At 37.0% G+C, this 18,985-nt stretch overlaps 1 protein-coding gene across 6 annotated transcripts in view; it reads left to right on the forward strand.

Annotated features, from left to right (window-relative positions):
• The window catches only part of LOC120537309 (fibroblast growth factor 13), a 408,897-nt gene that overhangs the window by 288,895 nt on the left and 101,017 nt on the right, over positions 1 to 18,985 (forward strand). The window contains exon 1 of one of the 6 annotated variants that reach the window (XM_039766168.1): positions 2,506 to 2,572. The exons of the other annotated variants lie outside the window; for them this stretch is intronic. Coding sequence (XP_039622102.1) covers positions 2,521 to 2,572 — 52 coding nt within the window. The 5' untranslated portion in view covers positions 2,506 to 2,520. Of the gene's footprint in view, positions 1 to 2,505; positions 2,573 to 18,985 lie in introns of those variants that run through there. 6 annotated transcript variants of the gene reach the window in all.

Genomic DNA, 18,985 nt, shown 5'->3' on the forward strand with positions numbered 1-18,985 from the left:
GGGATTTGCATGTTTGGTGATGCTAACTGTCTTTGATGGTGAATGAGGTGTCGTTTTGGAGAACTACATGCCCAAAAGAAACACTGTCAGCAGTGCCTTGTATTCCAACCTCCTCAGAAACCTTCTTTGACCCAGAATCAAATCCAAAAAACATGGTATTCAGAGCAGAGGTCATGTTGCAGCAGGACAGTGCCTAGGCCTTTACTGCTTGTGCAATGGCTAAAACCATCAAGGACCTGCACTTTGAGTGTCTTCCACATCCACCATACTTGTCAGACTTCATCCCCAGTGATTACCACATCTTTGGACCACTTAAAGAGAAGAAGGGCACAAAGACTTAGTAGTCTGATGAAAAGGAGAAGCAGGTGGTGTGCATGAGTGGCTGCACATGCGACCAAAAGACCTGTTTTCTAAAGGAATCCATGCACTTTCTAAGTCAGAAGGTCTTGTATTGAAAGTCATGGAAATTACATAGAACAATGTTTTATGACACATTTGGTGCAATGAATAAAAAAAAATGAAGGTTTTCATTTGACTCATCCTCATATTAGGCTTCACCATCTGCAACTTACCTGAGCAATTGAAACCCCTTACATTTCAAGGGAAAAATATTTACCACTGAACTGGTTTGAAAATGAGTGGAGATGAAACCGAAGAAACATAATGAAAATTAAAAAGTAGAAAAAGTACAGCTGGTGTAGAGGGCTGGTGGAAACATTATCTTAAAGTATAGTGCTTTCCGTATTCCCGCTGTCTATGACTAATGTAAAAGCATTTCATTTTATGTAATGTTTGTTATACCATCTTAAGATTGTCTAATTTTCATCGGCCCTGTTGACAGATCCATTGTTTCTGTCTATTTACATATTGTTGCAACATGCCATGTGAGATATTAAATATAAATGAAAGATGTCAATATAAATATATACTCCTTTTTCCCAGTGTTAGGCACTAAATGTTCAATACATTTTTCACTGGTCATTTGAAGAAGAAAGGAAATGGCTATTGACTGATTTTATGATGTCAGTTTAGCTGAAAGGCAAATGAACAACAAATACAGAATTAAAATTACTTCATAATTTTGGAAGGTTCTAGTAAATGATCTCCTGCAGCCCTTTTCTAACAAACAAAAGTTTCAAATAAAGTGTTCTGTTCTTTTTTGGGGTTACGGCAGAATGAATGTGCTAGCATTGCTGTTAAACTAATGTGAAATTAAGAACTGTGTGTAGTTCTAGAAAAGTGGTATAATGATTGGTTCAGGTATTATTCCTTTCCTTTGGAAAGTCTCTAAGATTCTAATTCAATTCTTAAACAAGTTAGTGAAAATTAGGCCTAAAAAGTTGTACTTTTTGTATTAGATGATGTATATGGTAGTCTCATGTAGTGAGTTTGATTCTTTAATGTACTGTCATATCTATAATGTAGAACAAGAATAGCTATTGTAATAAAGCACATAAACTATCAAAGATTTGTGGAGTTCCAACCCGGATACAAACCAACGGCAATGAAATGACATCTTTATACACATGAGTTCAAAATGGAACTGTTAAGCGTAACAAAAGATGATGTATATACCTGTATATCTAGGATACAGAAACTGGAAAGGATGTCATATGCAGGCAGGATCTGGGGGATCAGAACTGGAAGTACAGTCATTAAGAGGTGGGTTCTTCTGACGCTCTGCAGAGGGGGTAAAAAAGGAGAAAATATCAGCGGACAGCGCCAAACCTTGGTCTGGCTGAGAGAAACAATTATTTGAGCCCTTAAACTGCCCTCCAAAGCGTATGGTGTGTGACACTATATACAGTCTATGTAATAAAGGTACATGCATCTCTGCACAAATATGTATACCATACATCACACGGGAAATTTGACAGTACACTGTCTTTACCTTACTCGTTTATTTCTTTGAATAATATTGTCTCTATATCTTTGTTCTGATCATATCTAGATAAATGTCTAAAACTGCTAGTTACCTTCAGATTATCATTGAATAATTAAATAATCTATTATGGAGATTCATTGTGACTATGTTGACAGACTTATTAATATATATTACTTATAATATATATTAATATAATGCTTTCTGTAAGCCAGATCATGATTGTGCTTTAGAATGAAGTTTTTTTTTTTTTTCTTTCTTCTCACTGGTTTGCTTCCCAGATGTGAGATAAGTACTAGTTTCATGATGGCTGCCATGTCTAAAAAAAGAAGTAGGTTGATTCAGAGAGTTGCTCCATTTTAAGCAATTTAGTTTATTTTTGGCTAAAGGATGTAGGCAGTAGTTTCTCGTGAGATTTGGGCTCAGTGCTAGACTTCAAGAACTGTCATCCTCCTTCTATCCTGCTTATTGCATTGGTTTCCTTTTTCCTTTAAATCTTCTGTTTTTGGTCTGTTTAGGCAAAGTTTTTTCTTTTTCTCCACCTACCATTTTTTCCTTTAGATTGTCAAGTAACAAATCAGTCATTTTATTGTCAAAAGGAAAGCTTTTGTAATGCAATCGTCTGTTAAAACTGGAACATGTATTCAGTGTTAACCCCAGCTGATATACAATGCGTTGCTTCTGCAGACAGTAAGTAAACTGGGCCTCTGAAAATTGTTGTTTTGGGTGAAATTTTTCTATATCTGTAGGTTTCATTTTCTAGATATACTTTAAGATTTGCTTGCCCATTTAAACTGATTACTTAATCATTTTATACTTAAATCTTTAGGGTAGTGCTATTGCTAATGGTGCTACTCTTTTCTTCTAAGGACCGGGCTTTGATTGCAATCCGATATCTGTATCTATGGAATGTTTATATGTTTCCTGTGTCAATGCAAGAATTTACTGGATACTCCAACTTCCTTTAACTATGATGAAGACAAGCATGTGAGGCTGCTTTTTAATCGAGGCATGATCTTATGTTACATATATTGTGGTGCAATGGGATTCTGTCCAATTCCTATATGTTGGATATCTTCCAAATCCATCATCCTTGCTCCTTCCTTCCATAGGCTGCATGCTTCTGACTCCACCTATCTCATTTATACAGAAGAAATAACAAATCCCCAAAGCCTTAGTGTGAGATTTGAAAATTATTTGTTTCGAACTTCTGAAGGATTTCATATGAGGTAACTTCTCAAATAAACTGAAATATGTTCTTTAATTGAAGAGATGGCCAAAAGTCGTGTCATGTAACTGTTATCATACCAACACAATTTAAATTGACCGTTCACGTCAAAGTTTTTGGACTGTGAAAGCAAACATTTATGCTGTTTCTAGAATTCAGATCTCTCTTAGGGAGTCAGAACTGTTTTGCATATTTTTTCAATGAATATTTTTGGTTTATGCATTAGATTTATGTGATTTTTCTTTTCTTTGTGATTGTTTTGGCCCATGTTTACTCTCTCCTGGCCCCCCTGTTACTATTTTGTGTCAGGTATTTTTTCATCAGGGGAAAACAGCTCTCTTTCTGCTGTGGTGTGTACTGTATTACATTGAACCAACTTTGGCTAGTAAACACCTTTAACAAATTCAAGCTCATATTTCAATATGTGAGAAGGACGCACTTCCACTATTGTGCCTGCAAGAACATTAATTATAACCTTAACATTGACATTTAGTAGAGAAAACGGACTGTTTGATAAGCATCCTAAAAGGTTTTTTTTTTTCTTTGTAGGACTCCGCCTTCTTTGTTTTCAATTAATATAGCTAGAAATTTAAGAGGTTTTTATTTTATTTCATTCATATATTTTTATGTTTCATAAATAAATATAAACCATCCAGGAATTGTAATGTGTCTGTTTTATTACACAAGTTCTCAGTCAGAATATTATGTTAATTTTATTCTGATATGTAAAGCATCTTGTAGAATTTCTGAGGGTATTACATATTTCTGTAGCTTGAGTAACTTAGATTCTAATTGGATTGTTACTTTGTGAAATGTATTTGGGCTTGCGCCTTATTAGCATTTTCTCCATGCTCATATTAAGAAAGATATAAATCATTTGAAATTGCTCCCTGGTCTATCAGAAGAATTAATATATATATATATATATATATATATATATATATATATATATATATATATATATATATATATATATATATATATATATAAAAATAAACAAATTACTTATAATTATTTATACTTATTTAAGTATTTATTAACATTCTTTTTGAGGAGGTCAGTGACAGGCAGTTCTTTTGTAGCTATTGTCCATTATAGAGATGTGACTAATTACTTCTGTTTCGAGTGGAGCATGTGTGAGATCTTGTAGATGCCAAATACAGTCAACTGCATGCACTCTGTGGTTTATTGGGTCTGGAGATTGTTTTGATTCTATTTCTTCTTTCTGTATTTTATGGATTTATTTAGTGTTTATTTCATGTTCTTTGTGTCCTTTTTGGGGATTTGGGAATATGTAGAATTCATATATAATGTTAATTTTGTACTAAAGATAATTGTTTAAAAAAATGTAATGTTCTACCTATCAGGTACTTGAGACTTTTTATAATTTTCTTACAGGTTATTTCCTGGCTTTGTTATTGAGCTAGATATCATTATTGGGGTTTTTGACACCAAGGAATCTGATGAAATTGTTTGTTTTTTCGATTCAATGTTACATTCTAAAGTTTGTTTTCGATTTTGTTTTTTGCCAGGTTTTTCCCAGTAACAGGATTGGTTTTAGAGGTCATGAGCCTGTCAGTCGTTACTCAACAGGATAAAAGGGTTCACTAGGTTTTAGGTTCACTTCCTTATTCAACTACCAAATTTCAAAACCCTTTGTGCACTTTAACTTTACTGATTTTGAAATCTGCAGTCCTTTTTGACAATGTTCTCGTCTCATGGTTTTTGGCTTTGATAATTGGTGGAATTTTGTTCTCCTAGTTCAAACCATTGTTTTATTTCTTTCTTTTTTTTTCACTCTGAGTTTATTCTTTCAGTTCGCATTTTCTCTTGCCCTCTGGGCAGTATACCATTATGATGCCATTTTGTTTCGTGGTTACTGCACTTTTGGTCTTAGCTTGGATAGTTGCATGTCTGTGTTATGCAAGACAAAGGTCCCAACCCATGATGTTATGAATAGAGGGTATTCAGAATTTCTGCAATAGTATTTTGACTGTGTCTTTGTTTAGATATTTAGCTGCAGTGACAAATAGGAAAGATTCACAAATTTGACTTTGCTTATTTTGCTTTCATTCCCAAATCCCTATTTAAAAATACCTCTGCCTTTTCCTCTCTTAATTGGAGTCATAAAGGATGCATGCATCCATTCATCTGCCCCTTATCTGGGTCTGGGTCTGGGTCTTGGGATATTTTATTCATATTTTCTTTCATGGACACTTGATGTGACTTTTTATGTGCTTTAAATTCATTAGCAATATTTATCTTTTTTACTTTCTTTTCTCAACGGAAAATACCATTTTTGGAATTATGTTTGTGTGTTTGTCTGTGTGTGTGTGTGTGTGTGTGTGTAAACACGATAACTGTGTAAGCTTTCACTTATGTCAACCAAATTCTGCATACAAGTATTAACAAAACAGATTTCTACCAACCTTTGAGCTGTTTCTTTTAACTGGAAGTGGTACTTTACCTTTTATTCATACAGCTACAGAGTCAGATTTATTCAACTTTACTTTTATAATAATTGTTCAATATATTATTTATTTGATTTGATTTGTTATTGATGGGTCTTTAATGTAATATAAAAATATAATCATTTTACTCCTCAAATATTCATCCCCATATCTGAGTATATGAGAAAGTCTTTGTGAGACCACTTCTTTTTTCTTAGTGAAGTTTTTACTGGTTTTGTCTGTCACTACAGGGTGCATGACACTCACTCTATTCATTTAACAGTTCAGGTCCTTGCCTAGTAGACATGCCAAAAGAATTCAATGTCTTATGTATACTGCCTCCACGTTTATGAATTAGTAGCCAGTCGTAACTTATTTTGAGATAATAAAAACTGCACCTTTGTCGAGCATTCCAGACTATTATCTTGCTCACATATTGTCATATTTGTTGTGGCTTCCATTCCATTATGAATAGAGGCAGAGTGTGATAAGGGCTCTTTGGGGTCTGGCTTATATTTTTCCATCCTCTTTCCTTTTCCCATCTGTGAAAAAATATTTCTATTTGCAGAAGGTCTACATGCAGAAGGTCACAATACACAGATGTGTACTGTTCAGTACATATTGAACAGTTCAATACTTTGAACAATTAATCTGTTCCATGTATTAAATTAATCAATCTGAACTCTCCAGACGCCCATGTTAATTAGAATCTACAAATCTGTGAATTGATGTGGAACTTAAAAGTTTACATTTTCTTAAGTATGCCCCATGTATTTGTACACAAGTGATAAAGAGATCTTCTAATCTTAAAAGTGCAAGGTGCATGACCACCGATCATCGTACCATTGAGGATTAGAAAGTAAGGAGGCAGTATGAGAAGTTAGAGAATGCCTAAATTAAAATTTTAAAGTAGCAGTGTGACATCTAACTTATTAGGCATCACAAGTCAGTTGATAACCAATTGATTGTCAATACTTTCATTATTTGGTAACATTTTTGGTCCACTGGTGAAATACATTTCTGGAAAGAAAAATTAATCAAACAAGATATCCTTATTTAATAGCCAATTAAGCTAAAGTGTATAGATAAGCACAATAGTAGTCACCTATTGTTTCTTAGATAAACACACTTTCCTAAAAATTACCCCTTTTTCCTTTTTTTAGATAACAGTGTGTTTACTAAGGCATGTAACAGCCTTTCAAGCAGTGAGAAGAAACAAATATGCATTGAGATACCAAAGAGAATACAGTGGATTCCGAAAGTATTCATACTCCTTCACTTTTTACACATTCTGTTATGTTGCAGCTTTGTGTTTAAAGTCATTTGCATTCAGTTTTCCCTCATCAAGCAACACTCAATACCACAGGATAAGAAAGTGAAAAAAGTAGGGATGCACCGAAATGAAAATTCTGGGCCGAAAACGAAACCGAAATTTTTGGATGCACTTGGCCGAAAACACAAACCGAAACCGAAAATGGCTTCATTAAAAAACATGTTTAAAATATTTTCTTTTTGTTTGTATTAAAAAAACTACAAATTAATTAAGCAATCAAACTTTTATTGATAATAAATAACAGTAATAAGGCTGTTTAACAATAACAAAACTAAATAAAATTTCTTTCTGTAACAAAATTGTGCAAAAAAAATGCTAGCTGCTTTTTTACTTCAATTTTAAATTACTGTACCAAACAACAGTGCACAAACAGAAGAAAAATAAATAAATCCAACCTCTTACTGTAAACAACATAACTATACACACTAAATTGGTCTGCTTTTAATTTAAGCAAAAGAAGCAGGTTTATCTTTATGAACAAAAGTTTTTCAGTTTTCTGGCTGAAGACACAGTTCCTCTTCTCATGAAGAACATACTGCACTGAATAAAATCACTCAGTCTGTGCTAGCTTTTAGTGCCTTTACGAATTGTGCAAAATATTACCTGCATTAAACGTTTTACTTCAATTTTAAATTACTGTGCAAAACAACATTGCAATAACAGAATAAATAAATCAAACCTTTAACTGTAAACAACATCAAATTAGGCTGCTTTTATTTTAGCAAAAGTGGCAGATTTCTCTTTATGAACAAAAGTTGTTCAGCTTTCTGGCTGGAGAGACGATTTCTGTTCTCATCAAGAACATGAGATGCTGCACTGAATAATCTCTCACTGTCTGTGCTGGTGCTTGGGGCAGATAAGTACTTGCGCGCAGTCCATGCAAGCAAAGGAAAGCGATCTTTGTTCGCGCCAGTAGTCAAGTGGATTGTCACTTCTGCCAATGGGTAGTTCAGCTAGATAGGTTGCTACTTTTTGTGAGGCTGCGCTTGCTCTTACACCGCTGTGGGTTGGGACACTTTCCTGTAAAATTTCGTCAAACATATCAGAAAGCGAAGGAATGTGCGCCTCATCACTTGTACGTGACCGTTTCTCAGGCACAGTTTGCTCTGTTCTCCCCGTCGCAGCTTGTGCTTCACCAGAGGTTTCAAGAGCCGTAAGCTCTGTTTGCACCATTTCGCGTACATCCTGCCTTTTCTCATCGTCAAAGTAATGGTCTTTAAAGCGTGGATCTAATATTGTTGCAATGCCGTAAAGAGGGTTGGACTCAATGTCTTGGAAGCGTTTGTTAACAGCCTCCAGTAGAGTTTTTTTAGCTGTTTTTACGCCATGATCTGTTTCCGCCTCTTTTCCAAGCAGGCGCTTCAGTGCTGCGATCAGTGGAATAACTTCAGCAACAGACGCTTGAGCTGAGCTTATTTCCTTGGTTAACTGTTCGAACGGGCGAGAAGAGACAATGTTTTCCACCAACATCCACTGATGTGCACTCAAAGTTGCTGGCAGGTCGTGATCTGTCATGTATGCAGCTAAAACCCGCTTCTGTTCAAGTAATCCTTGCAACATATAGTATGTACTGTTCCAGCGAGTGGCCACATCTTGCTGTAGTCGTTTTGTTGGCATCCCAAACTGTTTTTGCAAATCTTGTAGTCTGGAATAAGCAAGCGGAGAATGCTTAAAATGTCCCACAATTTTTCTCCCAGTTGCTGTGATTTCTGATATGCTCCACTGACTAAGCACTCCCTCATTCACAGCCAACTGCAGCGTGTGTGCCATGCAAGGTATGCTCTTTAATCCACTGTCATCCATAGCCTTTATCATGTTCCGTGCATTATCTCTCACAATCACATGCACTTTAGACTTGTCTATGTTCCAAGTTTCAAACATGTTAGCCAAAGCATCGGATATTGCTGCTGCAGTGTGTGAGCCGACAAACTCCTGTGCATGAAGCAGAATGTTTTGCAATTTAAACTCCGCGTTTATCCACTGCGCTGTCAAACTGAGCATGCTAGTTGGACTAACGTCAGAGCTCCATATGTCTGTGGTAAAACTTAGAGCAGAGATATCTGTGGTCATGAGCTCATGAACATGTTTTGCAACACGGTCATACATTTCAGGTAGAGAGGTCTCTGCAAAATACCGTCTGCTTGGCAGTGTGTAACGCGGCTCAATGTGGTGTATTAGCCTACGAAATCCGATGTCCTCCACGACTGAAAACGGCTCGTCATCTAAAGCAATGAATTCCATTACTTTCTCTGTTATGTCACGTGCTTTAGCACTGTCATTTGCAAATTTCTTAATTTTTGAAAAATGTGGCAACCGAGGGTGTTGATGTGCTAGTTGGCTTAGTTTTAACCAACGTTGTTTGACGGTATTCCTCAAATTCAATTGCGTGTCTTGACTTAAGGTGGTGTATTAAACCTGTAGTCGAAAATGTCTTTGCTGTTGAACCCCCTCTTGAAACTTTTGCAGAGCAAATGTTGCATATTGCAACTTTGCTGTCCTCATCTGAAACTTTGAAGTGCTTCCAAACCGCCGACATACTCCGTGTTTGATGCGTAATGACAGCGCGAACGAGACGGGAGGATGGGAGAGGCGTGGCGACAATTTCGGCTTTTATTTTCGGCTCTTTCTTACGTTTCGGCCGAAACCGATAATGCTATTTCGGCCGAAAATTTTCGGCGGCCGAAATTTCGGTGCATCCCTAGAAAAAAGGATTTTAGAAATGTCTGCAAATTTATTAAAAATAAAAAAAACATGAAGTATCACACTGACATAAATGTTCAGAACCTTTACTTAGCACTTACTGTAGCTGATGTCCCTTTGTCAGCCCAGATTCTTGTTGGATATGATGTGACAAGATTAAGACCACAACTGAATTTTGGAATTTTCTGCCATTTTTCTCTGCAGATCCTCCCAAGCTCTGTCAGTGTAGATGGAGACTATAGATAGCTATTTTCAGGTGTCTCCAAAAATGTTCAATTGAGTTCAAGACTGGGCTAGGCCTCTAAAGGACATTCCCAAAGTTGTCCCTAAGCCACTACTGAGTTGTGTGGAAATTTTGCTGTAGTTGCTCCTTGTTCACATGGAAAATTCTTCTTGTATTGGAGTGGACTCTTTCACTTTGCAATGTAGTCCTTTGTCTGTGGTGTGCTGTGCTTTTCAATTAGGTTATTTGTTGTGTTACCTGCAACTTCATAGGGAAAAGCATTACCTTTTTGGCACACAGTTTTGAAGCTGAAGTTCCCTTCTTGAAGTAATGTCTGCTTCTCAGTCTTCTTAGACTGGGCTCAGTGACCAGCACAGAGCTTGGTTTGGCTAAGTGGATCTCAACTTTGAAGTCCACAAAGAGAAGAGATTGTCAAGTTTTAGCTCCTTGAGGAGAGAGCAGTTTATCATCATTTAGAGAGGAGTGAGTTTCAGAGAGTGCCTGTTTTTCAAGGAAGCTGTAACCTCTCGTGATTGTACTGAAGTCACTTTAAGTTACAAAATCAGTGCCACCTCATAGGCATGGTATTTTGTCTATCACGGTTGTCACTTGTTTAACTATACTTCTTTGATCGTACGTGGGTGTCCATTTGTCTGGTCTGAGAGGTGGCTTTGCAGAGATGCCAGTTTAACTCTGACTTACACTTTTGTAACCTGATGAAGTACAAGCTGATACTAGTATGAAATGCAGTTCAGATACTTTCTGGAATGTAGATTAGGGGAAGGATGAAGCTGGATTTCTGCATCCCTGGTAACCTGCTGTTTTAACTGGCATTGTGTGCCACTACAAGCCTAGCAGAATGGGAAATGACCACTTTGCCCTACACAGGTGTGTTCCTTTCCTAATCCAACTGATATCTGATTAATTGAATTGAGCAAAGGTGGATTCCAAACAAGGCACAGAAACATTTCAATAATGACCAATAGAATAGGATGTACCTGAGCCAGATTTTAAGAGTCATAGTAAAAGGTCTAAATACTTGTATCAATGTGATATTTGAGTGTTTTATTCTTAACAAAGACTCGCTTTGTCATTCTTTGGTATTAAGTGCTGCTTGATGTGAAGGGAAAAAAATTTAATATAAACGACTAGCACAAGGCAGCAACAGAGCAAAATGTGCAAAGTCAAGGGGTCTGAATACTTTCTGAATCCACTGTAAGTGCCTTCACATCACAACCTATCTTTACTCCCCCCAAAAAAGCACAAGGAGTCAACTGTTAATTTTTGTTTAATTTATTTAGATGTTATTGTTCCCACAGTTTTTGAATGAAGATAAGTAATAAATGCAGTTTTTAATAAAATCACATACTTATTCAGACAGTACACAGTGGGTTTATTTTTTCAATATACAAGGAATACCACAGCAATGAAGAGAAAGTGTATTTTAATTAGAAATGATTTTAAATATTTGTGAAAGGTTATGCACCAGGAAAAGGTGCCATATAAACCCAATATATTTTTATAATAATCATCATCATCATAAGTATAATTGTCATGTTGTGAAATTTATTTTCTCTGTCTGAAAACCAACTGTTTGTCACTAAGGATGGATGGAGTAAGATGTTGATTTATTTGTTAAGTTAATTAATAACTGGGTCAGTGAGCACATAGATTATGTATAATTTAAGTGTTAATTTAGTTATGATGGGTTCTGGGAAAAATCATAAATTAACAATCTTAAGATTTTCTTAGCATAACAATGGTTTTGGGAAACACAATTCTAGAAAATACTTTTTTTTTCCCTTACATTTTTGCAAACATTTGAAAACAGCATTCACTGCTATAAGGAAATAGTTTTATATTATACTATCTATGCTACCTGTCTAAGATAGGCTGAAATTTAGCCAAGCAATTCAGACAACTATGTTAACATTTGCAGTGCACCATGCAATGCACATGTCTGTTTTACGCCATTTGGTATGGAATTCATAAAGCAGTATTAATAATAAGTTGTAACATTCCATCTATTGGAATGACAAATGCAATGCATTTTATTACTAAACATATACAGTATGATTGTGGTGTAGTGGGTCCACAGCTCATGTCCAAAGGCCACTTTTTAAAATAAATAATCACTGCACTCGCGATTCCCGGGGAATTCGTGATGCGGGCAGTTCTCACTTAAGTGCACAGGTGAGGAATCGTCTGAATCTGTAATTGTTCCTGGGAGCTGCTGATTGCCACAGCTGATCCACGTCCCCGTGATAAATAGAAGTGTGAGGCGGCTAGCAAGGGAGAAAAAAAAAGAAAGAAAGGAAGAAAAAAATGGATGGAGGTTGCAGGAAAGGAAGGTGGCTAGAAGCAGGTAGAGGATAGCTGGTGCAGGAGAGAAGGAGAGCGAACAAGCGCAGACTCGTGCTGTATGCAGGCAGCTGGAAGAGTCGAGCCCGAGTGGGGTGTTTGGCCGACACCCGAGGGCCGATGGTAGTGGTCGCTCCTGCTGAGTGCTTGTTGGGAGCAGGCATAACCGGGAGAAGGTTGGCTTGTCCGCAGCGAAGGCAGCAGGAGTCGGAGGTTTGGAGTAGAATCCCCAGCGTGAGCATCCTGGCCGTTGGGGGAAGCCGTGTCTCGGTCTGGCAGAGGCTAAACAAAGCCAGGGATCAGGAGGCCACCAGACCAGTCGAGTAGAAGAAGGTCAGCTGCATGTAGGGTGACTGCCCTAGTGCATAGCCTGGGTGGGAGAAACAGGGGAGTCACCAGTAAATGAAGGAACCATATTTTGTGTTTTTAAAGAGACTGCTTCTAGCCATTGTTTTAACCTCGTTTTTTAAAGATCTTTTTTTCTAATAGATTTTAACCTCCACCCTTTCACCTTTTTAATAGATTATTTATTTGAAGACATTTGATACACTACACTTTATTTAGTTTGGACACTTTGCTTTTGTTTGCTGTTTTAATAAAAGCACTTAGCACTTTTATGCACCATCACCTTGCTTTGTTGTGCCTCACTGCCTAGCTCATTGGCGACATCACTGACGGTGTCAGGTTCAAGGGCTCCCAGAAGGAAGATGGGAGCATGGAGCAAACCCATGTCGTCCCAATGATGCACCATTTATTAGAATGACAGAGATATAGCAGCCAGACTACAAACAAAACTTTATTAATGTAAATACTTCTCTATAGCCAGTAGTGTGTGCTATTCATTGTCATTCTTGGAAAGCAGCATCTCATGATCCAAAATAGACTGAAAGCAAATCCACAAGGAAGATAATAAAATACAAACCTTCAAGGCTCCTGTGCCTTTCCAAGTAGGTCTGTGTAGTCTGTTAACATCTTTAAAGCACTTCTGACTGAACTGTCACTCTCCCTATAACAATCGCTCCACAGATTGTGCAAATACCTGTGCCAAATTACTGTGTAAATGTTAATGGTATAAAACTGCAATGCTTGTGAAATAGGAGTCATGGCATAGTAATAAAAGGAATAAATATAATGATCAAAGCACGTTGAAATAAAGGGATTGTGTTAAAAAAAATGCTTTAGTTCCCTCACATTTTATGCACTTTTTGTTCAACCCACTGAATTAAAGCTGAAAGTCTGCACTTCAACTGCATCTGAGTTGCTTCATTTAAAATTCATTGTGGTAATGTACAGAACCAAAATTAGAAAAAAGTTGTCTTGCTCCAAATATTTATGTACCAAACTGTATAAATATATATACAAATATATATATATCTACACATATATACCCCCACACACACACGAGGGACATTTAATAAGTTTACGCACTTTTATATTTTCACTGGAAACTGTGAAGACAGGAGGAGTAGTAATTAGGCATTAAAATATTGGGGTGATGCTGTGAAAATTGCATTGCAAACGAAGGTGACTATGTAGAAAAGTGATGTAATTTGTTTTTGAAATTCTTAATAGAGTTTAAAAGAAAAGTGTGGAAACTTTTTGAACGTCCCTTGTATTTAATAGATATATACAAAATGCACAATGCCTGTGACAAAGACTATATACTGCATGTCAAGTATGTAATATGGATGGATATACTGTATATTGTGGAACGGGCCCAGGACACAGAACATTATGCACCACCGCATGTTTATTTACAGTTACTAACATTTACAGTCAATAAGTGCACACACAAAATCCCCCAAGACTTCCCCAAACTCCAGGCCTCTCACACTCTGCCTCACTCTTCAGACCGCCTCCACTCCTCTCCTTCAAGCTCTTGTCCTTCTCCTCACCCAGCTCCAGCCTTGAATGAAGGGAGGTGACCCCTTTTATAACCACCTGGATGTGATCTAGGTGTCTTCCAGTAACCTTCCGCCGACATGCCCCTGTGCGGCAGAAGCACCGACTGTGTACCCGGAAATACTCCGGGTGTCTCTGATCCTCTTCCCCCCAGCACTTCCAGGTGTGGCAGAAGTGCTCAGGTCCAGGGCTCTCTAGGCATTGGGGTGCCCCCTGGCGGCGACCACGGGCCTCTACAGGGTTGACCTTCCAAGCTCTCATGGTCTAAAGGAAGCGAGGCCCTCCTCCAATCCTCCTGGGCGTCCCGACTGGGTAGCAGCCCCAGGCACTCGCCATATATATATATATATATATATATATATATATATATATATATATATATATATATGGAAGAAAAGGTATTAGCACTTTTATTCACATGTTGCTACATTTACAGTAAATATTGAAGTGTTTGTTAACCTGACATAGATGTCTTGAACATGCATTAGTACTGAAACATGTACTTACTACAATTCATTTTTACTTGCATGTCCAACACAGATGTGAGAAACAAACGGAAGGAAAATTCCACAAGGACAATGTCGTAACATGCAAACTCCACTTAGGTGTTAATTTCTTTACAGTAATTATATACGTTCAGTAATTTGCTGCTATGGACTACAGTGAAAACCTAACATTTGGTCTGCTGTTGGTAATTTTCTTATTTTTCATTTACTCTTAAGCTCTGTTCCAATGTGATAAAGGATAACTTGTACAAAGTTGTAGTACCATCAAATGCCACCACAGAAAACTTAGAAGAGAAAAAAATGAGAAAACTTGGTGAGAGCCGAGGGCCACAATAATTAATCATATGATAAAAAAATGTCTGCATCCTTTATTACACTTAAGAGAACGATAAATCATGTCTAATCTGGGTGGGTATTCCTGAGTCACTAAGCATATCTGGCATATCGACTAGTTTTATTTGTCACTGGCATTGTTTATTTAAAAAAAGAACGATATCAAATAGAATCAGTTGGTCATCGTCCAACTCGCTATATCCTAACACAGGATCATGAGGGTCTACTGGAGCCAATCCCAGCCAGCAGAGGGCAAGAACAAACCACGGACAGGGCGCCAGCCCACCGCAGGGCACACACCCAGGACAATTTAGGATCGCTAATGCACCTAACCTGCATGTCTTTGGACTGTGGGAAGAAACCGGAGCACCCGGAGGAAAACATGCAAACTCTGTGCAGCGAGGACCCGGGAAGCAAACCCGGGTCTCCTAACTGCGAGGCAGCAGCGCTACCACTGTGCCACTGTGCCGCCCTCAAATACAGTAGATGTAAAGTTAAAAAAATGAAAAGTGAAAAGTAAGGACAAAACCAATACATTGAAAGGCTTTCTATGTTACATTAATAGTGGCCTAATGAGTAATTTTTAATTGAATATCAAAATGACTAACATAGTGATATTTGATTTTAAATAAAAGAAAGCTGTATGTTCACCCCACACTGTTCTGGGGAAGACATTGAAGCAGAGACTGATTAAGTTGGAATACTAATACAAAACATACCTACTGTATTTCTAGTGATCCAGTCTGTCATTACTTTCAGTTTAATTGCGTGTCAGAGGATACAGTTTTAAAAAAAGGACAAAAAATGGAAATGATGTTTAATCACAGACCCCCACTACACACAGAACTTAACTTCAGTAAAGAGGAAAATCACTTCAGAAATTCCTTTTTTTTCCATTGTAATACAACTTTTTAATAAGGAATATCTTGGATCATAAAAATTCTAGGAATGCAGATTTTTCTTACATACTGTGTAGCTGTTTTATATAGACTTACTATCAAACTGTTAGAAGTTGTTAGCAAAAGACATGTTTTCAAATGATTTCTGAATTTTTGTATGTTAACCTTTCTGAGCCTATATGCTTTTATTTTTGTATATTATTGGATGCAGTTGAGGAGAAAAGTGTGTTTTCTTGTGTAAATAAAAACTTTAAACCACTGTAAAGAAGGGCTACATTTTTGACTACTTTGGAGTCACGGTATAAATATGTTTTGTAAGTTGAAGGAGTAAAACTATTCATCAGTTTGCATATAAAAAAATTAAATATATAAAACATTCTTTAACTCTGGAGCGTGTCTCCATTATCAACACCTTTAATTATTTTTTTTTGTTTTGCTTTTACTCAGAGTCACCAAAATTGAGCCTGCAGGTTACATTAGGTGCAGTTGCTTTTAGCCTTCAGTCTGTTTTCACATTAGTGTGGCACAGTGGTTAAGGCTTTGGACTTCAACCCCTGAGACTGATTGTGGGTTCAAACCCAGCTACTAACACTGTGTGACCCTCAACAAGTTCACTTCACCCACCTGTGCCCCAACTGAGGGGAGAAAAAAAAGAAAAGTAACCAGTTGTATCTCAAATGTTGCCAGCTGCTTTAGATAAAGGCAGTGGCCACATAAATGTAAATGATTACTGTTCATCATATTTTCTTTTGTTAATGTATTAGTAAAAGTGTTATATTAAGAAACAAATCATATATAACAATTTTTAACTCAAACATGTAGAGTTTTCTGTACAACACATTAAAATGCACTACGTTAATGCTAACACTCTAAACTTATACTTTTTCAACCTGCTGTTTGTTAATTATCATGGGAACCATTTGTGGGGATGTTACAATAATAAAATCCAAGTTTATTTTATGACAGACAACCACTAACAGTACAATGAAGCTTCTTTTCCCTGTCTGTTTGTCTTGTCCGTTAAGCTTTAGCAAAGAAAAACTGTGTTAAAATTCGGATTGATGTGATTTTCATCTTAAATGATGGAAAGCACAATACTGTATATTCTGCTTTTTTTTAATTTGTGCAAATGCTTTGCTTATTCCATTAACATTATGATGTGCTCTAAAGTAACCACTACTGTTATGCCCAGAGACAAATGATTAATCCAGTAATGACATTTTACTTTTAGAAGGATCATGTTTAATGCGATAACATGGTTGAAAAAAGATGCATAATCCTGCAGTTCTGATTTTTGCAATGTCTCATATATAACTACAAGCTTGTCTAATGCAATCTGAAAATACTTTCAACACAAAAAATGCTTGCCAATTATAAATAAATGAATAAATAATATTTAATGAGTGAGGTAATCTAAATCAAAATCATCATGCCAAGAAATTTTCAAATTTAGCGGGACCTCATTGTAAAAATATTTTATTGCTGTAAAGGAAGAGTATTTTATTTGTTTAACACCACTGCCTTCTAGTGTACAATTGATGTCAAATGCCAGTTACTGCATTTTTTTCATCTTAGAGGATGTAGTGTATAAAAGCAGGTTCAGAAAAGTAAACCGTATACTGTATTTGTCTAAAGAATGGAGTGAAGTCTCTCAGTCATCAATGTGTATCATGCAAATTGCTACTACACAAAAACTCACTTATTTCTTCATTAGACCTTTTTAAAATTGCATAACGAAAACATAAAACATAGACCTGCAGTAATGCTTGTTCAGGTGCCAATTCTCCTGCCACACATGAGTTATTTATTATTAGGTCATTAAAGAACCACTTTTTGTATTTTTTTCATCAGTAGTTTCATTTGCACCATTAGTGCTTGGCTTCACAAACTTTTTTATTTTACTGATAACTGCCAATGGTGTCATATAAACTTAAGAGTGAAAGAGTTTTGTGCAAATGGGATATTATCATATTTGGACCTAAATTTGAACACTAACAATATAGAATATGTAGAATATCTACTTGTCAATTTTCGAAACCTTCTTTGTCTTGAGCAGGGTCACAAGAGGCTAGAGTCTATCCCAGCTAGTGTAGTGGACAAGGCAGGAGCAATGCCAGTCCATTGCAGGGTGAACACACATGAGGACCAATCCTCCTAACCTGCATGTCTTTGAACTTTGGGAGGGCACCCATGCAGACACGGGGAGAACATGCAAACTTCACGCAAGCAGAACCCAGGATGTGCACGCTAGTCTCTTTACTATGAGACAGCAGCACTACCACTATCCCACTGTGTCGCTCAATATATAAAATATCTTTATATATAAAATATCTTTATTATGTACAGTCATGGCCAAAAGTTTTCAGAACGACACAAGTATTGGTTTTCACAAAGTTTGTAGCGTCAGTGTTTTTAGGTCTTTTTGTCAGATGTTTCTATGGTATACTGAAGTATAATTACAAGCATGTCATACGTTTCAAAGGCTTTTACTGACAATTACATTAAGTTTATGCAAAGAGTCAATATTTTCAGTGTTGGCCCTTCTTTTTCAAGGCCTTTGCAATTTTCCCTGACATGCTGTCAATCAACTTCTGGGCCAAATTCTGACTGATGGCAACCCATTCTTGCATAAACAATGCTTGGAGTCTGTTAGAATTCTGTGGGTTTTTGTTTCTCCACCCGCCTCTTAAGGATTGACCACAAGTTCTCAATGGGATTAAGGGATGGGGGATTTTCTGGCCATGGACCCAAAATTTCAATATTTTGTTCCCTGAGCCTCCTAGTTATCACTTTTACCTTATGGCACCGTGCTCCACCATGCCGGAAAAGGCATTGTTCATCACCAAACTGTTCTTGGATGGTTGGAAGAAGTTCCTCCCATAGGATGTTTTGGTACCATTCTTTATTCATGGCTCGGGATTGGGGCACCACCAGTGCAGAGCTTACTCGGGAATGGCAGCAGGCAGGCGTGACTTCATCTGCACGCACAGTGAGGCAAAGACTTTTGGAGGATCAAGAAGGGCAGCAAAGAAGCAAATTCACTCCAAGGAAAACATCAGGGACAGACTGACATTCTGCAAAAGGTACAGGAATTGGACTGCTGAGGACTGGGGTAAATTCATTTTCTCTGATTCCCCTTTCCGAAACTTTGGGGCCTCCAGAAAAAAG

Source organism: Polypterus senegalus, chromosome 10 (assembly GCF_016835505.1).
Source record: "Polypterus senegalus isolate Bchr_013 chromosome 10, ASM1683550v1, whole genome shotgun sequence".
Lineage (NCBI taxonomy): Eukaryota > Metazoa > Chordata > Cladistia > Polypteriformes > Polypteridae > Polypterus > Polypterus senegalus.